General features: G+C 40.6%; 1 protein-coding gene across 7 annotated transcripts; it reads left to right on the plus strand.

Moving 5' to 3' along the window:
* The first annotated feature begins 178 nt into the window (after window positions 1–178).
* Window positions 179–17,698, plus strand: TGDS (TDP-glucose 4,6-dehydratase). 7 transcript variants are annotated; one of them, XM_049815655.1, is made up of 13 exons: window positions 179–249; window positions 421–625; window positions 1,682–1,748; window positions 3,325–3,393; window positions 6,673–6,763; window positions 7,785–7,927; window positions 9,552–9,650; window positions 10,509–10,568; window positions 12,280–12,323; window positions 12,619–12,784; window positions 13,322–13,380; window positions 15,287–15,384; window positions 15,780–17,696. In XM_049815655.1, the coding sequence occupies exons 2-13, from the start codon at window positions 558–560 to the stop codon at window positions 15,878–15,880; spliced, it is 1,065 nt and encodes a 354-aa protein (XP_049671612.1). In that variant the 5' UTR covers window positions 179–249; window positions 421–557; the 3' UTR covers window positions 15,881–17,696. The 7 variants fall into 7 exon arrangements, 6 of the variants coding, with proteins under 6 accessions (XP_049671612.1, XP_049671615.1, XP_049671614.1 ...); XR_007507903.1 differs by lacking the exon at window positions 179–249 and having other exon boundaries at window positions 292–625; window positions 15,142–15,384; window positions 15,780–15,804; XM_049815658.1 differs by lacking the exons at window positions 179–249; window positions 15,780–17,696 and having other exon boundaries at window positions 292–625; window positions 15,111–15,388.
* Window positions 17,699–21,875: the final 4,177 nt, after the last annotated feature.

The following is a 21,875-nucleotide window of genomic DNA, read 5'->3' on the forward strand; positions in this document are numbered from 1 at the left end:
GCGGCCGCTGCCGCCCTCTTCCCGCCCGCCCCCCGCCGCCTCGGTTCGCGCCGCCACCTCACGTGACACCCCCCCCCCGCGGGTTACAAGCGGGCGCGGGAGAGGCGAGCGGGCGGGCAAGAGCGGAAAGAGAGCCAATGGGAGACGCGCGCCTGCCCCCGGGGGGGCGTGGCCGAGACGGCCGGCCCCTCCCCTGCCACCCTGCGCTGCACCTCCCCTGCTGCAACGTGTCCGCTGCTGGGTTCTGCCGTAAGTTGAGACCACCCCCCCCCCCCCGTGTCGTAAAAGGCGGCGGTCGCCGGTGAAGGCGGTGGCGAAGCTTCAGCTTCCTGGCGCGGTGTGCCTGCGCCGCTCGCTTCGGCGGCGAGCTCCGTTGTTCGGGGAGAGCGGAAGGCGTTTTTTTCACCCGGGCTTTTGCAGTCGCTGGCGGCCCTGCCCCTGAAACCCCCAGGAGAACTCCGGCGTCCGTCCGCTGCTACGCACGCGCAGTCGTGAGGTGGCGGCGCAAGGCGGGCGTGGCGGGGCGGCGTGAGGGCCGCCGCCGTAAAGCGCGGACGATGTCGGGGCTGGAGGAGCCGCCGGTCTTCGAGAAGCGGCTGCTGGTGACGGGCGGCGCGGGGTTCATGTGAGTGGCGGCTCTCCGCTCGGCCGGGCGGCGGCCGCCGGCCTCCTTTCGGGTGGGAGGCGGCGGCAGGCTAGGCCGGGGCGGGGGGGGGGGGTCCCGCGGTGCCGCCTCGCTTGCTCGCTCTCCCGCTTCCCTCGGGCCTGCCCCAGGCCGGTTCCGTGGCGCCGCTGGCTCGGGCCCGGGCTGAGGTGGGCGCAGCCGTTTCTGGCGTGGAGGCTGCCCTGTGGCTCTCCCGTGTCGTGGAGCTTGAGGTGGTAAGCGCTGGGGAGCGAGCCGGGCTGCTGCCCGGTGTGAGGGAGAAGGCGCTCGGTGAAGGGACGGTGGGAGTGGGTGCTGGGCCTCGGTCGGGGTGGGGTAGGGGGGTGGCTGTGCTTTGAGCCAGCTGCTGTTTCTCATCCCCACTCCCCAGTGCCGTGGGCTCTGCTCGAGGTAGAGAAAGTTGAGGTCCATCTTAAGCTCGAGCCCTTCAGCGTCCTCAGAGTCCGAAGCTGCGAGAGGGAGAATTAAACTTATGCGTTAGATGCGAATAAACCCTGCTAAACCTGAACTCTCAGGCTCAACTTCTTGTACACAAGACTGTACCGAAGAGAAATGCCACCTGGTAGTCAGGCTGTCATTTCTTCTTACACCTAGCAGCAGTGTCAGTGAGTTGAGTGTTGAGAGCTCAACATTGTGAATTAGGAGAGATGACCGTTTAGTTCTCCCTAATACCTAATGTATAAATTTAAGAGAATAAAAGTACTGAATGTAGCATATAACAGTTTGGTATGGTTTTTTTTAAGGTGGCTGTGAGCAGCACTGTCTTCTTTTGTTACAGCATGAACTTGTAATCTGATTTTTAGTTTCATAAAAGTATGCAGTTATGGGCATTATCAGTAGAATAATGTTGTCATATCTTAAAATATATCGGAGAATTCCTCTTTCTCCTGGCTTGAGAAAACCCCCTCTTCCCCCAAAGCCTTTTGATATTGCTAAATTTACTTGTAACTTGTCATCTCTTCGTTACCTTAAAGCTACCTATATAATTGTAAAATATGTTTTTCTTCTGTCCTACAGCGCTTCACATGTAGTTGTCTCTCTTGTGAAAAACTACCCAAACTATCTGATTATAAATCTAGATAAGGTAAGTAGCTTGTTTTATTTCTTTATATGTGTGATGGGTTAACCCTGGCTGAACACCAGGTGCCCACCAAAGCCGTTCTATCACTCCCCCATCCTCAGCTGGATAGGGGAGAGAAAATATAACAAAAGGCTCGCGGGTCGAGATAAGGACAGGAGAGATCATTCACTATTACCGTCACGGGCAAAACAGACTCAATTTGCAAAACATACTCAATTTATTACAAATCAACCAGAGCAAGGTAATGAGAAGTAAAATGAAATCTCAGAACACCTTCCCACCACCCCTCCGTTCTTCCCGGGCACAACTACCCTCCCGGATTTCACCACCAAGCCCCCCCAGCGGCACAGGGGGACAGGGATGGGGTTTATGGTCATCACACGTTATTTTCTGCCGCCTCACCTCCTCAGGACGAGGGCTGATCACACTCTTCCCCTGCTCCAGCGTGGGGTCCCACCCACGGGAGACAGTCCTCCACGAACTCCTCCAACGTGGGCCATTCCCACGGGCTGCAGTTCTTCACGAACTGTTCCAGCATGGGTCCATTCCACGGTGTGCAGTCCTTCAGGAGCACACTGCTCCAGCGCGGGTCCCCCACGGGGTCACAAGTCCTGCCAGAAAACCTGCTCCGTGGGCTCCTTTCTCCACAGATCCGCAGGTCCTGCCAGGAGCCTGCTCCAGCGCGGGGTTCCCACGGGGTCACAGCCTCCTTCGGGAACCCACCTGCTCCGGCGTGGGGTCCTCCACGGGCTACAGGTGGAGATCTGCTCCACCGTGGACCTCCCTGGACTGCAGGGGGACAGCCTGCCTCACCAGGGTCTTCACCACGGGCTGCAGGGGAATCTTCGCTCCGGCGCCTGGAGCATCTCCTCCCCCTCCTTCTTCACTGACCTTGGTGTCCGCAGGCTTGTTTCTCTTACATGTTCTCACTCCTCACTCCGGCGGCAGTTTTCTCCCCGTCCCAACTTTTTTCCTTCTTAAAAATGTTATCACAGAGGCGTTACCACTATCACTGATTGGCTCGGCCTTGGCCGGCGGCGGGTCCGTCTCAGAGCCGGCTAATATGGGCTCGCTCTCTCTCGAACACAGGGGAAGCTTCCAGCAGTTTCTTACAGAAGCCACCCCTGTAACCCCCCCCGCTACCAAAACCTTGCCAAACAAAACCAATACAATATGGAAACCTGTTTTAAATTATTTTTAATGCAATCTATAGCATGTTGAAATTTGTATGAATTATTTATTAAATTCTTGTTTGACTATCCATTTGTTCCTATGCAAAAAAAAAAAAAAATTCAATTTCAGTTCATGCTTACAGTCCTGTGCCCGCCACAAATAATTATTTGCAAGAAAGGGAAGCTTTTGAAGTTCTAAACTTCTGTTTAAGAATTTTCGCAGTTAGAATATTTTTCAGTGTTTCATGTTTTTTGAAGCTTCATTGTGTCTGCTTGCAAAATAGCTTTTCTTTTGAGAGAAGTTTTTACTTTGTTCTCAAACTTTCTAGTGATTAGGTTGAGTCTGAGTTAGCTTATTTGCTTTCACAAAGGCCACTTAATGATATTGTGTGGGTATTTCTCTTCAGCTCGACTACTGTGCAAGCTTGAAGAATCTTGAAACTGTCTCTGAGAAGGAAAACTACAAGTTTATCCAGGTAATAGAGCCTTCTCTTCTAGGAAACTTGACTTTTTACTGATTTTTTTTTTTTTTTTTTTTTTTTTTATGCCTTTGTATCAAGGTAATATGGTGTCCAGAGCTCCCCATACTAGAAGCCTCTGCTTTAATTTATGGTAAAGCTGAAATTATTTCTACTAATTCCTTGTCAAGAATGAGTCAGTGTATGTAATATGCCAAAGTATGTGACAATCAGATGGACATAGCAGCATTTCCTTCGTCTGTTTATCTTATTAACAGATTTCATATTTCACGCGCAGAAGTATGTGACAATATCCAGTATCTTCTGTCTCTTGCATGAAGTAGTCTTTTGAAAGTTGATGTATTTTTATTCTATAATAAAGGTACAGAATTGCTAAAAGCCTGATTATGGAGATGAGTGGTTTTAGGGATGATTGTTTCACTTTTGATAGGTGGTATGGACAAGATGGACTCAGATTTGGCTCCTCTGCTTCTCTGATGCTATTTTAGGATTTGCATCTTCAAACACTGCCAGTTGTCATATTCTGTGGTGTGCAACACGCTCTTTCTTGTTCTGTTAGTGCTAGATGTCAGGCTGCATTCTTGCTTTTGCTGCTGTTGATGCTGTGTAGTTCATAGTTGTTTTGGAATGGGGTCTTATGGGAACATTCAAGGTATGCTTTTTCTTTTAAAATGTTTTCCAATTAAATTTGTTTACTGTTCCCACGATTTTATCTTCAGACAGGAGATGGATTTAGGTTTATTGTTCAGATAAATGTTCCCACTGCTGGGTTTGTATGCTGAGGTTCTTCCCCTGTATGAAAGGCTGTACTGATGCTGGTCTCTCTGTCTAGCTGGGCTGCCCATGGTTGCAGGACATCAGATAAATGCATATAGTTTAATTTTCTGAAATAGCTTTGAAGCATCTTTGTCAGAGGTAGCAGATGTAGGTTAAACATGTCTCTTAGATTCAGACAATGTTGAGAATTGAACTTGTCCTCACCTGCTTGGTGACCCCTGTGGCTATTTACATTTTTTGTGAACCTATCTCTTTATTTCAGTAAGTGATTATCTCCGAACTGTTGGGTGTCCTGGTTTTGGCTGGGATAGAGTTAATTTTCTTTCTAGTAGCTGGTATAGCATTATGTCTTGGATTGAGTATGAGAAGAACATTGATAACACACTGATGTTTTCAGTTGTTGCTAAGCAGTGTTTAGACTAAGCCAAGGATTTTTCAGCTTCTCATGCCCAGCCAGTGAGAAGGCTGGAGGGGCACAAGAAGTTGGGAGTGGACACAGCCAGGGCAGCTGAACCAAACTGGCCAACGGGGCATTCCATACCATTATGAAGTCATGCCCAGTATATAAACTGGGGGGAGCTGGCCAGGGGGGTTTGCTGCTCCAGAACTAACTGGGCATTGGTCAGTGAGTGGTGAGCAATTGCATTGTGCATCACTTGTTTTGTATATTCCAATTCTTTAATTATTGTAATTTTATTACTGTTATTATTATCATTATTAGTTTCTTCCTTTCTGTTCTGTTAAACTGTTCTCATCTCAACCCATGAGTTTTACCTTTTTCTTTCTGATTCTTTCTGCCATCCCACTGGGTGAGGGGGAGTGAGTGAGCAGCTGAGTGGTGCTTAGTTACCGTCTGGGGTTAAACCATGACATGGGATAAAAGTTGCATGAGGGGAAAGGGCATGTCTGCTAAGCAAATGTATGCAGTTTCAGCATGCGCAAACTGTTTTTGACAGTTTCCAGTATGTGATATGAGATTTGTGACTACTCTAGAAAAGCTTCCTTACCTGAATATATAGAAACGTTTAATTGTTGGGCATAGCACAAAGTTCTAGAAGGCATCCTGTACTGTAAACAGCCAGATCCCTATGTGAAGCAGGGGGGTAGTAACAAGGAATGATGTAGCTATACTGCTTCTGAACTAGAGTAGGAATATGTTCTTGCAAAACTTACACCAGTATAATTCATTCCAACTTTTCAATTGCTGTTGGGTTTTTTGTTTGTTTTGTTTGGGTTTTTTTTTTTGAGGGGGTGGTGGTGTGTTGTGTGTTTCTTTTTCGTGTGTTTTTTTTTTTAAGAAAGGTTGATCAGGGCTTATATATAGCTGGTACGCAGCCAAGCAGTTTACACTGACAGGAGAAAATGCACTGGAAAAAATACTCTCTAATGGATAAAGCCATATGATTAGAACTGTAACACTCTTACTGGCCTTAGGAGAGAGCAGGAAAGATAAATGCCTTAGAGGTGCTGTAGAGAAGCAGCCTGTTTGGGAAAGTAAAGAAGTAAAAGTTTAGAAAATTTGCATAAGAGGCTGTATGAAAGATACTGTTTTATCACAGTTTCTGTTGTTGTTCAGCACAGATGTATCAACTTTGAATTTCAGTTTTAAAAAAAGTCAATAATTGTAACCATTTAGCTCAAAATAATATATGAGCCTGAAGTGTATTTACTGGAGTGATTCAATTCTGTTCAGGGCTGAGAAATAGGAAAATTGGTTCATCTTCCTCACATTTCTGACATACAGTATTTCTTTGAGGCTGTTCAGAACCGTTGCTTGACAACTTCTTAAAACATAGGTGCATTTAAACTATTTTTAGTTAATTGCCTTGTTAGTGAAAGTACAAAAGTCTCCCTCCCCAAGACACCCGTTCTCGGGTACTGTCTTGTTTAAGTTGAGCCAACAGATAAATACCAAAAGCTTTTTCTCAGCTGGCGTTTACCTTTAAAAGCTGCTGTTGCTTGTATGTCAAACTAAAGAATGTCTTGTGTCGATGCCTGACTCTAGTTTTCTAAATATTTCAACCTAAAAAAATAAAATTACCAGAACAAACAACAAAACCCCAAATCCTGGCAAGATCCAACCATCTGACAAAAGTGGAGATCGCTTCACCTTCTATAATGCCAGTAGGTGTCACTGTCCGTTAGCCAGACTCCAGAAACTCTCTTGTTTGCTGTGGGAACTTGTCATTTCAACCTCAGCATTCAAGCTACACACTATATTTCTGTTGTGTGTATTTTGGGAGTGATGCTGCTTCTCATGTTAAATAGTAATATAAATCCTGAAATAAGTTTTGTTGAGGCTGTTGCTCAAAATGTGTGTAACTTATATCTGCTTTTATTTTAGACATGGCATTGATAAATTGCCCAAAACTGAGTTGGTAATGCTATTTGTATCCTGGGTTTCTTTTGTAATGGTTTGTTATGTGACGCTTGGTACAAATGAAAGCTTACTATTTTCTGTCAAAAATGATTTGTTAATGATTTTTTTTCCCTGTTTAGGGAGATATTTGTGAACCTGATTTTATAAAACAGCTCTTTGAAACTGAGAAAATAGATATAGTCCTTCATTTTGCAGCCCAAACACATGTAGGTGAGCACTGTTGCATGTTCTGGTATTATTTTCCATGAGTGTATTTGAAATATATGCAGGTATTTTTTTGTCTTTTCCCTTCATGTAAAACAAGGATACAGTTTGTCTCTACAGACTATGTGATTCAATGTCCGGTGGCCTTTTTTAACTTTAAGGCTAAAAAGCCTTAATTTAAAAAGTGCTTTATCTGACTGTTGTCTATTTTCATTGTGCATAAATGTTAATGGCCTTTTTATTGCATTACAGTTTTAAATTTTATCTAGACACACATGTAACTGACCGTGTACTGGTGGAGCCAGGAAGACAATGGAAAAAGAGCTTGTATGTAGTCTTGAGTTTTTACTTGATTGGCTCCAACCTTGCAAGAAAAACCATAGTGTGGAAGCTGAAGGATTAGGCATAGCTCCCTTCAGAATCCTGCCTGGATTTTAGAAAGAGAGAATGAATTACACTTAGAAGTGCCTATTTCACATTACCACTCTTCAGTAACACTGTTAATGAGAACTATCCCTACCATACTCCTTTCATCATGAGAAGAAATTCTCGAAGAATTCTCCAGGAAAATACTTCTCAAAATTGTCAGATTTGATATGCACAAAGTTGTTAGGTCAGTGAGACAATTCTAAGAATTAAAACAGGTGCTAGTTAATTAACACTAATAGGTATATATTACTGCATCTTACAACTGTCTTTGATACTTTTCTTACTGAGCTTGGCCCTTCCTAGTGGAGAGGGGAAGTAGCTACCACTTAAATAGTTAGATAATGCTATTTCAAATGGAACCGTCCATAACCAACAAGCTTTCCCTCCTGATTCCAGCCTCTTGTTGAGAGCAAGGATTTTGTCTTCAAGTAAGTGCAGAAAGTATCTTCATTTAATAATGACCTTGCTATCTGACAATCAAAGAACTAGTGATGAAGTCCCAGTCTATGTTGCAGCCTCTAATATTATGGTTCAATAGGAAGCCATGTCTTGCCTAAATTTAATCAGTTGTCTGATTTTTTTTTTTGTTTTTATGTAGATCTTTCATTTTGGCATGCCCTGGAGTTCACCTATGTGAATGTTTATGGCACTAATGTGCTGGTTGCTGCTGCGCATGAAGCCAATGTGGAGAAGTTTGTCTATGTTAGTACAGATGAAGTATATGGAGGTAGCACTGATGAGGTGAGTTTGAAAGTTGATGAGGGTTTTTCTAGCTTTACTTGCTTTTAATAGTGAAAACAAAATGAGTCTAACTTTCCTTGGCCTCTGTAAATGTATGATTTTTGAGCTATTTCTGACAATACTCAAACCTGTAAACAAGTACTGGTTGTTCCTAGGAAGCTAAGTATCAAAATTGTCCTGAATTTTTTTGTAGCTTGTTTTATATTGAATGTGTATTACCTAAAGCAGTGAGATTGGGGTCATTAATGACATGTGAATACTCCTCAGAGATAGTATCAAAGGAATGTATTATACAAATTTTGCCTTGGAGCATTCATGAGATTTCAGTAATGTGCACAGTATGGTGGGGTTTTTTGTGTTTTTTTTTAAAATTTTTTCCTGTTCTGCCTTGACTATGAACTTGACAGGCAGGGAATGTTTTATGGTCTAGCTAAAATACTAACAGAACTGTAGGTATGGACAATGCAAACAGGAAACAGTTCTTGTATTACTGGAAAAAATATGCAGATATTTCTTGTTGGTCTATGGAAATCTTTTTGATTCTTGCCAATTTATGCCTGACCTTAATTCAGGAAATGTAGTTTAGCTCAGTAAAAAGACAAATTATGCATACTTGTCTTTCTAAAGGCATAAATAAGGGCCAAGGAGTCTTGTGCCGTAATCCACAAAAATTTTAATGCACTTAAGAAAGCGCGCATGACTTCTCTGATTGTTGCAAAGTCTTTATCAGTTCCTTCAACACAACTTCCATCTGTAGACTTCTGTGATACCCAAGGATGTTGTTTTCCTGCATGTAGACCAGTGGTTGGCTGAGACTACTTCAAGTGAACTTTTTCTGCCTCTGGGCCTTGAAAAGAGCACTTTCATTTAATGTATTTTTTGTTTTCTTTGTGAATCATAGAAGAAGTTATTGAAGAGTTTTTTGTGGGGGAAGAAGGCCAAAAAATAAACTGGGGTCAATTAATTTCAGAAGCAAAGGACAGACAAGAACAGTGGATCTCTTAATCACAGATTATGGTGATTGTTATGAATTGCACCTCAGTCAGTGTAGAATCCCTCCTTTCTTTGGATCATTATTGTATAGGGTTTTGTTTGTTTGGTTTTTTTGAAGTGAGAATTAGATAGCCATGAAGCTACCTGTTCTGGAACAGGTCAGAACTGTAGAAGCCTTGCTTTGGAGGGCTTTGGGTTGAAATTCTACTTTTGTTATGGAAATAAAACTTATAGAGAAGGGAGAGTGGACCCCTTTTATTTAGGACTGAAAGGTCAATTTGCTAGCAGTGGTGCAATGGCACACTCAGGCAATATGAGCCTGAAAAGGATGGAACCTCCTGTGGCAACAGTGATTATTTTACATGATAAAAATCTAGGGACCTGCTACTGTGAGGTACTCAGCTAGAAGGATAAAAATATTATTGCTGGTATTCAGGCTGCCTTCTGTGTTTGATAAATAGACTGTCTTTTGTTAGTGGTCTTCTGCTGTAAGTGGAAGGGTGACTTTTTCAGACAGGTGAGCTTGGATATTTAAGGATTTTTATTTTGGTTGCAACTGCAGCTTTTGTAATTCTTAAGACTTTTCTGGGCAAAAGCAATTGACTAATGTAAGTTTTTCTTTTCATTTTAGGAATTTGATGAATCCTCACCAAAACGTCCAACAAATCCCTATGCTTCTTCTAAAGCAGCTGCAGAGTGTTTTGTTCAGTCTTACTGGGAAAGGTACCAAGTAAGTTGATGCAAGCTTCAGAAACTCTGAAGCTCATACTTAAGTGTCCTTATTATGTGTGTAAGAGTATAAAAGAAAAATCAGTACTAGTCCACACAGTGCCACCTCTTTCCTGATTGCTAGTCTTGTAGTTTGGATGTGTTGGAGGATCTCCACCACTTATTGGTGGAGGTACACTGCAAGACAGTGGGGAGAGGTTAAGTATTTTTAAATTTTTTTTGAAAATCTGAATTGTAATGTCTAAACATTTGCTTTGATAAAATGGTCAATGAGAACAATAACAATTTCAAAACAGTGTTAAGCTTGAAGGAAATATGTTTATACAGAAGTAGAATATACAAAATTCAAATTGTATTAAGACCAGGCTTATAGTGAAAGCAAAAAAACCCCCCAAAACCCGAACCCCTATTACTCAGATTTGTTTAAGCAAAAATATTCAAAATTTTGAATACTTTAGTCTTGTTCTTGACATGTGCTTCTGCAAAGTTGTTTTTGACACACAGTTGACTTGAATAAGATGGTAATGACTGTGAAATATTTTCTTGGAATAAGTAGTAAGCCAGTCTTCAGTCAACCAGGTACATGTATGTAATATCCTATGGTGGTTCTGTACCAAGACTGAGAGATTACAAAACATTTGTCCCTTGTGGTGCTTCTAACAGACTGAGAAGGATAGAGGCCCTTGCCTATTTGACAGAAGTATGGATAGCTTAATTCGTGAATGTTTGTAAGGGCTTGCAGACTTTTGAATAAGCACTGTGGGTGTGTCAGTTTTATTTATTGATCAGCAAGAAGCCTACAGATTTTTACTGGTACATAGTTTCTTATGTAATCACATGCATGTTTAATGCTCTTAAGTTCCCAGTTGTTATCACACGGAGCAGTAATGTTTACGGACCGCACCAGTATCCAGAAAAAGTAAGTTAAACCTATTCTTTACTCTGAGCTTCAGTATACAATAATTCAGGGTTGCAGTGATGTTAGTCAGAGGAAAAAAAGTGACTTCTGAAAAAAGCACTGTCTTTTAAGTATTTGTCCACGCTTACCTGTGATTATATATTTTGATCTCACACGAACATGTCTTGCCACCAACACAACAAACACATGGTTTTTTGGTTGTTGGTAAAGCATCTATTAGAGATTTCCAGTTATTTACATGAATTTTACTACAATTACTTTGTTTTGTAATTTTTCTGTTTTTCAAAGAGTGTTTAACTGCCTTATGTCTGGCAAGGTTCCGCTAAGAATTACATTAACTCATATGTCACGTGCTGTAATTAGGAGTGTTTAATAACTAAGGTAAACATTTCAAAAAGTAAATTGTGAGAGAGCAGTATGTCTGGTATAGAAAGAGATATTTCAACCCGTACAGAAAATAGATAAGATGAAGAAGTAGCAATCAGATACTAGGTGAGAAGTAGCAGAAAGCGACTTGTTCTTTGCATGTGTTCATACATACTTTGCGGGGTAACTATTTAAAACGATTATTAGAGTGAGTTGCCTTTTAGGCAATACCAAGATCTGCTATGCTAGTGAATGGAAATGTACTGATGGAATGATAGTGATAATCATATGTACCCTTTGGAGTTTGGAGCTTGTATGAAATGTAGCTATAGTTTGCTACATTTGAGGTATTTTTTTATTAATGATTTTTTAATTTGAATTTCTTTTTATATGTTGGGGGTTTTTTTGCAAATTTATTTTTCCCTACATTATCGCAGGTGGATAAGCAGTGGTTTTTAAAATGTTTTTCACTGATCTGTGGCTTGGGAAATGTCTGTCTACAGGTTGCATGATGTTGGGAGTGTATTCAGGGGATGTATCACTATTTACTTGCTTTCAGCTTATGTATATTCTTCCTCAAGTATCCACTCTTAGTTACTCCTAAGAACATAATACTAGGCTAGATGGATCTTTACTTTTACCCAGTATGTCTTTTCCTATGTTTAGAATAGTAACTTAACAAAATTAAAAGAATTGGAATAGCTTTCTAATGGCTTCAGTTTAAAAACTTTAATAGCAGGGTCAACTGTTCTGAAGTTCCTGGGACATTATGAATGGATCTAAGCTTGTAGCTGAACATAATATTGTTAATTTTTATGCTGCAAGCTAGTGGCTATATCACTTCATCCGTGTTTACTTATCTTGAAATTCTCTATCGGTTCTCTTCCAAGTTTAACTATTTTAATGACTCTTATTTTATGACTGTAGATTTACTGCAACTTGCTGGATGTTTAAACCATGTTTGAAACTGTTTGCAATAGTTATCTCTGGTTAAACTCTAGTGCACTTCTGTGTGTGAAAGTAATGGAAACATTTTCTTTTGTAAAAATGTTACTATATTTGTAACTGCTGACTTGTCATGGTTGACCAGAAATATAAGCTTTACAACACAACAGAGGCATCTACTCTTCAAAAAACCAGAACCAACCCCACCAAAACCCTAAATCCTTGAGATTTCTAGGCTTGATGCATTCTTTGTTTAGACTTAAGAAAACTTAAAAGTATTTAAAGGGTCTTATTAAAATACTTAATGATACTTACTGATGAAGACCCATGTTTTTTGCAGAATAACAGCTTGTAAAGTAGTGGAGTAATGTTTTTTTGTTGTTGTTGTTCAATTCCTTAGGTTATTCCAAAGTTTATATCTTTGTTGCAACAGAACAGAAAATGGTATGTAACATTTTTGTTTGTGGTATTTGTGCTATAAGACTGTGATTACAGTTATAAATACATGGTATAGTTTGTAAAATGATAATTTTATAACTAAGTTATGAATTGCTTGTTTTAATAATTTAATAATAGGATTTCCTTAAACTAAAGGATTGTTTGCGTATCAGCTAATATCATATCAGCTTAAGGTATCCTCAGGTAAGGGCTAATGGCAAAACTGCTTAAAACACACTAATAAATGGAATGCTTCTACTTAAGGATTAACAAAAACTTCTTGCCTTTTCCTGGTTTTAAGCTGTATTCATGGTTCTGGACTTCAAAGAAGGAATTTCCTTTATGCAACTGATGTGGTGGAAGCATTCCTTACTGTCCTGAAGGAGGGGAAGCCAGGTGAAATTTACAACATTGGAACTAACTTTGAGATGTCCATTGCCCAGCTTGCTAAGGAGTTAATCCACTTGGTGAGTAAACAGTTATGATGCTTTTCTTTACCAGTCATTGCACATATGAACAGTTCTACTGTAAACCTCTTGTAACTCTGAGAGAGCTTAGGCTTGCAGTGGCTCTTAGAAGATAATTGTAGCATAACAATGTGCTACCCTTTTTGTGGCAGCTATACTATGTAAGTTTGCAGTACAGGCTATTGTGTGTTGCACTGCGTCATCAGTTATCCTGACTGGGGCAAAACTGGCATAATGTTTCAATACCATTTGGTAGGGTTTTTTCATGCTGGCTGCTTCATTTTTGGTCAGAGGATGTGGCACTATTAATAATTTGATTATGAATGGTTAGGCAGTGCTCTGATGAAGGAGAAGTATTGGAATTGTTCTAGATAGTTTTGATAGTTTCAGTAGTCTGAAAACTTGTTTAGACAAAAGACCATTTGTGGTGGCTTTTTTTTTAACAGACTTAAATCTTGTTAAAGAAAATCTGTTTTTAAATGTATGTTAAGACAGTGCAAGATGTGTGGGGGTGATTTTTGTTTCTCTTCTTGACAGATAAAGAAGACCAGTTCGGAATCTGAAATGGAGCACTGGATGGATTATGTCAAAGACAGGTAAGAAAATAGCAAAGCACATGCAGGATGGCTTTATCCTGAAGGTTTCTGGGACTCTTGCCAAATAGTTTTTTTGTGAAAGTTTCTGCTCCGCAGGAGGAAAAACTTTTGAGAGGAGTAAGAGCTTAATTTTTTTTTTTGCTAGTCGATTTGACATCTATGATCTATACAGAATACTGTGTAGAAAAACAGGATTTCTATTTATTACTTGGATCTTTAGGTCAGAGTATACGCCTTGAAGGAGAATGTGTAATGCTAATCTGTCTGTCTTCAAACTTTCTTCAGACTTCTCACTACTGAAGTCTGGTCTGGGAAAACGACAGGTTTTTACACAGTAGCTACATCTTTTCTTAAGGGTAGTTTAGCTACTTTCTTCAGTACTTTGTATTCAACATCACTTGAGCGAGATGAATCCCATCATCTCTCATTTAGCTTTACTATTTTGATGTTAATGTGACTAGTTCAGACTTAGATGTGCTTTATAGGTAAGACCCACTCTCCACAGGCAGAAATACGCACCTACAGAGTGTAGTTAGTTTTAGATCCCTATCTTAAGCTGAAACTGCTATCTCAAGAGTAGATGTAAAACTCTTGAGGTGCCAAAGTTATGGCAGTGGCAAAAATGGATAGCTTTTATAAATATGCTTTTGCTGTGTGTTTCCGTCCTTAATTTCAGGCTTGGTTTGGCTCTGTTCTTTTATATCCATTTCTTTTCTGCAGCAACAATGAGCCTTTGCTTACTTTAGATATCACTCTCTCCAGAGTGATTAGAAATGACGTTATCTACTGATAGCAGTTAAGTAGTATTATGGCCTTTAGAATTCTCAATTTCTGTTCACATTTGGATTGTCATCATGGCAACTGAAGTGTCTTTAAATATACTAATTTTTGTTTTTAAAAGGAAGTGTTCTTCAGAATCCTATCTGAGTGTATCGCAGGACTTTGAACAAATTGCCTTTGGCTCACATGATGTGAGTGTTCAGTAGGTCTCGGTCATTCAGATTGAGATGTTTCTTCCTGTGTATTGGGCCCTGTCTGCTAATGTTTAAACATAAATGGGCTTGGGAAAACTAACCACGCAGGAATACATGCTTCAAAGAATGTTGAGGTCTTACAGAAGATTCTTAAGATACCTAACTAATGATTATTTAATTCCGTAATGAGTGACTTAAAGGTCATGGGGGTTACTTGCCATGGAAAAATTAGTTCTGCTTCTGCTTGAGATTAGCATGTTTTAATAATGGTGATAAGTAGCTGGTTTCTGTCTGCACGTGTAGCTTAACTATTCAGTATGCTAGTGCCCGTAATGCAGGAATGCTGGACTAGACTACCTAACTGCCAGTCTGTGGAAGTGAAAATTTGTGCCATGCTTAAACGTAGGGAATCTCTTTCTGTGTTGAATCTTGCAGCCTGGGATTCCACATATTCAGTATTACTAAGTTTGTAGCTAATGAGACACCATAATGTTAATGCTTTGGAAGTGTATGTATTTCAAATCTGAAGTATGTGAAAACTTGTGGGCTTTCAAGATGAAGAATGTGAATGCTGATATTGGAAAACACTGGCTTGTGTAGTGACTGTCTAAAGAGTTGCAAATGCACTGATTTGCACAATTGCATTGGCAGCGATTTGAGTTTTGCATTTCTTTTTGTGCCAATAAGATATTAATTCATATTTATTCTTATCAATTCCACGTTGCTGACTGTACCAACTGAATTGTATTGTTGCAGCTGCACTGAACTGCCATGTATTTTTTTGAAGGCAATATAATCTGTTCATGTTGTTGGGAGTTTTCAGAATCGAAGCATACCTAATGTTGGTTTGAAGACAATGCAAGGTAGTGCATCTCTAATTAATGAAAAGGTATAACGGAATTGTTTTCTGTGTGTATTTTATACTTCATCAGACCTACCAATGACCTGAGATACCCAATGAATTCAGAAAAAATGCACAACTTAGGATGGAGACCTAAAGTGCCTTGGAAAGAAGGAATAAAGAAAACAAGTAGGACTGACTTTTACACTAACTGATTTAGAAGTGATGGGAGGAGGGAAAGGGGGGAAAATGGGAATACAGGTTAATTAATGAGAAGCTAAGGGAGAATGAATTTAACACTTTTATGTGAAATTGGCTCCTTTAAGTACTAAATTCACTACTTGATTTAAGAAAAAAGGTTAATCACAATAAAGTAGCATCAGGTACTAGAATTAATTTTTAACACTAGAATGTCTTGCCTAAGTAATTTATAAAATCTAAACTAGATTTTTTTCTTAATATTATAGGTTAAAATTTTCCATAATGAGCTATATTAGTATGTTGTTAGTCTTATATCTGTGGAATATTTGAATTTTCCTGTTATCTCTGGTCAACTTGACTCATCAGCATTCTCTTTGTACTAGTTGAATGGTACAAAGAAAACTTTCACAACTGGAAAAACTCAGAGAAAGCTTTGGAGCCCTTTCCTGTGATGGAGCCATTTGCACAGCTCGGTGGTCCATAGGGTGGCAGAGAACCTGAAGGAGTTTATTCTACCTCATACAGTCTTTTCTTTGAAGCCTGCAATCAAGTGGCCACACTGAACTCTTAATGTATTCAAGATACATGAACCATGATGAATACAGAACTACAGTATGGCACAACTTTGGAAGGGTTTCAGCACTTTATAAGTTGAACCTGTTAATTTCAGCTTTTGGTGCAATACTATATTCTCACTAGGTATTGATTTTAAAGAACTGTACAGGGCGAAGGTTATTTATAATGCTATAAATTAGTGTAACTGAAGTAAAATCTGCCTTATTAATTAAGAATCATTAATTGCGATTACAGCTTTTGGGACTTCCAAAGAAAATTGTTTTAGTTCTGGAATCGTTCGTCTCCATTAGTTTGTTTTTTACAATGTAATATATTATTTTTGTCACTTTAAAGAGTTGCATTTTATTTTTAATCAAGGGGAAAAATGCTATATTTTTCTGAAGAGTATAAATCAGTTGGTACCATATCTAGCTTTTATCTGTATGGTTCAGTTTTTCTTTCTGTCAGTGCAGTACTACCTTCTGTTGATGACTGATTAAACTGTTATCTACTCTATAACTTTAAATGGCGATGTTTAAGGGGGTTGGGGGAGAAGGTGTCAAGAAGGAGCAGGTGTTCTTGCTGAGACTTCCAGAAGCATTTTCTTAAACTTTGCTCTGTTTTAGATGTCATCTTTTTACTGTATTACTGTCTTTTACATGTTAATTTCCTTTTCTTAACTGTAATTGTAACAAACTTGAAATACTGTAACACAGTTAACATTCCATTGATGTTAGTTCCTGTGATATGAAGGCTATTTATGGAGAAAAAATTTAAACACTTATTTTCCTGTGAAGTGTGGGTTGGCAGACCTTATTTAATGCAATGTTTCACAATTTTTTTTTTGTGATAAACATTTTAAAGGTGAAACAATATTTGAGTTTTAATGTAAAGTTTGGGAGGAAACTTCAATTCTAGTAATATGTCAATGAATCTCTTTCTAAGTTGATTTAGTAATAAAAGTTATGGTGTAACTGGCTTTTCTTAATTAAGTAAACATGCTGAAAAAGTAGATGGTGGGGGTTTTTTATATTTCTTAGTTCTTCCTGTGTCCTGAGAAAATTATCTTCACTTTTGTGGCTTTGAGGTGGCAGACATAGAGGGAAAACTCTTCTTGGTTTTATCACTTCAGCTTCTGTACTTGGCACAGTCCCAGACCCTTCTGTTGCCCCTGGGTAGAGCTGCAGAAGCACAGGACTAGGATGCTGTGGAGTACTCGGAAATTGCAGCGAGTTCTAAAGTCTCTCAAAAATTGGGAGTTAACTCTCAATGTGCATTAACTCATGTGCATCATGCTATGTGTGGGAAGAATGGAGCTTGGGGCATTTGTCTTAGCTTTGTCCCTGCTAGAGTTTTGGTAGTAACTGAACATAAAACTTAATAGTACTGACCCAGTTAACTCACAGGTGGTGCTGCCTTTGGACCCACAACACTCCCAACTTCATCACACCTCTTGTGAGGTGCATGGTGCTGTAAATAAAAAGCCACTCTTGGTTGGTTAGAGTCATCTTAAAAGAAGGCTTAAAGGTAAGTGTTTAGGCTTACCTTAGCACCAAGTATGTGTTCTAAAGTCTAGGAATGCGTCACTGAAGATGAGTTTTCTGTGACAAAGTGGGATAATAATACTGTACTAGAATTGCGTTGCACTTGTATTTTTGGGATTTCTGATACTTGGTTTGGTAGTCAAAACCTCCATTTGGGAAGGACAGAAGTTACAGGACTTAGTATGTACTAGTGTATTAGAATACTTGGCTTACCATATATATTTCATTGTCAAACACACATTGCTGGTAACATCCAAATATTGTCTTAATTTTTATATTTTCTTGAGATACAGCTTCCTTATAATATGCAGACAGTTACTCATCCATCTTACTGTTTTGTATTTTACAAAAGTCAACACCAGAAATAGGAGAAGTACTGCAAAAATCTTTTAGCTGTATTTATGCTTATTGTGGCAGCTGCTCTGGGTGAGCTGCATGAAAGTATGTTATCTTTCACATCTGCTTATGCTGCAATACTGGTTATGGGATGTGTCTTTAATTTTAGGAATAGAGATTACAGATTATTAAATTATTTTAAATCTTACAATATCTTTGGAACATTAAAAATCAATTAACTCGATAGTGTTATCTGATCAGAAATACACAGAAGAAAGTAGTGTGTTGGTTTTTTAAATAGATCTTTTGAAAGTTGTTTTGAATGTTTAGATGGTGGAGATGCAAGCTTTGACATTTATGTGACTATCAAAAAAAGTGATCTTACTGGGAGTGGATTTTTCAAAAGGATCTATTAATTTTTAGTGGAAACTGTCTAGTTTTTTCAAATGTTTTTGAGGATTTAATTCTTCCAAGTGTTTGAGATTTTTGGCTTGGTATTCCTACTTTGTTTATATATATGTATACACATATAAAAATAATGCATGCACATTTATAAAAAAATACATAAGAATATATGTATTTTAAAAATTAATCTAGGAGGCTTTTGCTTTCAGCTGCTTTGCTGTAGATCAGGTTGCCTTAGCAGGTGAGTGCTCCGGTAGGAGCATTCCTTTCACAGGGAAAAATCTTTTTACTCTTAAAGAAAACAGCTTATTTTGCCATTAACCTTCTGGCTTCTGTAGGAAGAAGAGGACAAAGGACCAGCTAGTGAACTGTTAATGTGGATAAGTGTTAATGCTTTTAGGTTTTATTTCTCGCTGTTTTTACTTGGAAGATACGAAGAAGCATTTCTGCAGAAGGCAAAAGGTAATGATATACTGTGAACACAGCAGTCTCAGTCTGCTTTTCTCAAGGTGTGTGTCACAGAACAAACAGGTTACACCAACAGGAAAATAGATAGAGTGAATGTGTATGTCACTTAAATTTCTAAAACTTTCTAGAGGAGAAGGGCTGGCCTTTGTATCCAGGTTTATTGGGTTTGTGTGACAAGGTTTTGGTTGGAGGGGGGGCTACAGGGGTGGCTTCTGTGAGAAGCTGCTGGAAGCTTCCCCCATGTCTGGCAGAGCCAATGCCAGCCGGCTCCAAGACCGACCCGCCGCTGGCCAAGGCCGAGCCCATCGGGGATGGTGGTAGTGCCTCTGGGAGAACAGATTTAAGGGGAAAAAACCGCTGTGCAAGAGCAGCTGGAGGAGAGGAGTTGAGAATGAGAGAACCAGCCCTGCAGACCCCCAGGTCAGTGCAGAAGGAGGGGGAGGAGATGCTCCAGGCGCCGGAGCAGAGATTCCCCTGCAGCCCGTGGGGAAGACCACGGTGAGGCAGGCTGTGTCCCTGCAGCCCAGGGAGGTCCATGGGGGAGCCCATCTCCACCTGCAGCCCAGGGAGGACTCCACACTGGAGCAGGTGGGTGCCTGAAGGAGGCTGTGACCCCGTGGGAAGCCCACGCTGGAGCAGTCTGTGCCTGAAGGACTGCAGCCCGTGGGAAGGACTCACATTGGAGAAGTTCATGGAGAACTGTCTCCTGGGGGAGGGACCCCGCAGTGGAACAGGGGATGAGTGAGGAGTCCTCCCCCTGAGGAGGAAGGAGCTGCAGAGACAACATATGACGGACTGGCCCCAACCCCTCTCCTCCGGCGCTGCTGGAGGGAGAGAAATTGTGAGTTAAATTGAGCTGGGAAGGAGGGAGGGGTGGGGGGAAGGTGTTTTAAGATTTGATTTTATTTCTCATTACCATACTCTGATTTGATTGGTAATAATTTAATTGCCCCAAGTTGAGTCTGTTTTGCCCATGACAGTAATCGGTGAGTGATCTCTCCCTGTCCTTATCTTGACCCATGAGCCCTTTGCTGTATTTTCTCTCCCCTGTCCAGCTGAGGAGGGGACTGATAGAGTGGCTTTGGTGGGCACCTGGCATCCAGCCAGGGTCAACCCAGCACACCAGGTTCCGTCCTGGATGAGAGGCTCACATTTGGGAAATTACCTGGGGACAGCCATCAGTTCTGCGTCTCTTTTTGGAGTTACTGTTGTGGGTTGGATCAGATCCTCACGAAGCAGCTCCTGAAATCCCTTGTGCATTGGGGGAAACCACCGTGGCTACCCCATCATGTCGGCGTACCGTGCCTGCCATCCAGTACATCCCTTGCAAGCAGCAAGTGAGAGAATTTGGAAGAATTTGGAAGAAGCGGGCGGGTGAGGCAGGGCAGTCTGCCTGCCCTGTCAGTCACAGCCGGTGGGGGCTTTGTGTGTGTGTAGGTTCCAGTTTGTGCGCTGGAGGCAATCCTTGCTTTTTCCAAGACTTTCTCTGGTCTGACCTTGGCACTTGCTTACGTTTATATGCTGCTTGGCATTGAGGTAGTTGAGGCTAGTTTACACTGTCATAATATGACGGACTAGAAAATAGCTTTTATTTGTCTACCCTGTCCTTTACTAGATATAGGAGGAAGGTTGTGGGTGGAAGAAAGAACTAGTGTTTGGGGTTTTCAGGTTTTTTTGTGGCTTTTTTTTGGATGTGTTCCCCCCAACCCCCCATTCCAATCCCTATTCTGGAGGGGTACAAAATAGCACAAATTTGGTTTCCCATTAGCAGAAAGTTGTGAGCAGCTTTGGCTGGACTCGGAATGCTCCATTTTGCTAAAACTGTGTTCTTATGCTCTTTAAATAGCTATGAAATGCTAATATGTTTCTACTTTTCAGTAAGAGAAACTTTCATACAAAACCCCCAAATTTTGTTGGGGGAAAAAGTGGTTGTTTTATTAAATATACTATATCTTGGACTGAATCGTCCTTCTCTCTGGTTTTTTTTTTTTTTTTTTGTTTTGCATTACCTTTAGTTTTTATTTGCATTGCCATTTCCTTTTCACCCTCCAAAACAAAGGTTTCTAAAAAGAATAAAAATCAGAACGACCTCTTGGTCCATAGTAGCTCTGATTTTTGTGGTGCTCTGATTTTTGTGGTAATATGAAAACTCTAAAGTCAATAGTGTTTTGGCTGCTACGCATGTCATCGCACACATGGAGTTTATCTGCACCAAAGATCACAAGATCTACTGCATCAGTAGGAGACATGCTCATTAAGTGAATACATTCATCATTTCTCATTGCCAGTGGCAATGGAAAATCATGAGAATATGAGATTTTTTTATCAGTGTGTTGTTAGCACACCTCTTTAGTACAATGGTGTGGGGTTTTTTTTTTTAAGGTCTCCCTAACTGCAGTTCTTTGTTAAAGTGTTTGTTTTCAGTCACTAAACTGCTGCCCCAGTCCTCAGCATTTTGACTTCTGAAAATATGTCTTTCACTTCTGAAAACGTCAGCTCTTGAAGAACAGTGGTTGCTCACACAAGACTCCCCAAAAGTGGGACAACTTGAGGAAAAATGTACTCTGAAAGTAAGAGGAGACATGGGGGTGTATGTCACCAAATATTCACAGGGCTAGTTTGGGAAAGGGCTTCTGCTTCCTGCTGCTTCCACGCTTGAAAAAGGAGGAGTTTGTTAAACTCCTGTATTACTGTGGAAGACAGGGAGGTTGGTTTGGCTTTTTTTGACTGAGAGCAGGGAGAAGCAGCAGGTAGCTTCTTCCAGAGCCACGGGATGCACAAATACACATAAGCTTGAGACGTGCGGGTCCAGCAGCAGTGCCACAAGTGCTAATGTGTGCACTCGGGTGCATCCTCTGCCTTCCACCTGCAGCCACAGCAGTGTGATAACAGTTGCCTGTTGAAATAAATGCCTAACCGACAATGGGAGAATAAGCTATTTTTTCCTTATAGCTATGCTCAGTCAGGATTTGTGATTTATGCAGACGTGTAGAGCTTCTCCTGGGGAACGTGCATCTCCGAGCAAGACCGTGGGAAAATGAGGCTGGAGGTCCCCTTTCTGTTCGTGTTTGTGGTACGTCAGCTCTGTACAGAATTTGTCAGACTTGAAAATAAAGTCCCTGAAAACTGAAGCAAAAATACTGCCAATTTAACGCTCCTGAATCCCACACG

The sequence above is a fragment of the Accipiter gentilis genome, chromosome 13, assembly GCF_929443795.1.
Source record: "Accipiter gentilis chromosome 13, bAccGen1.1, whole genome shotgun sequence".
NCBI lineage: Eukaryota > Metazoa > Chordata > Aves > Accipitriformes > Accipitridae > Astur > Astur gentilis.

Coding starts and splice junctions, on each gene's coding strand:
- TGDS (XM_049815655.1), top strand. CDS start 558: ATGTCGGGGCTGGAGGAGCCGCCGGTCTTCGAGAAGCGGCTGCTGGTG. Junction 626..1,681: donor ACGGGCGGCGCGGGGTTCAT/GTGAGTGGCGGC, acceptor TCTGTCCTACAG/CGCTTCACATGTAGTTGTCT. Junction 12,785..13,321: donor CTAAGGAGTTAATCCACTTG/GTGAGTAAACAG, acceptor TCTTCTTGACAG/ATAAAGAAGACCAGTTCGGA.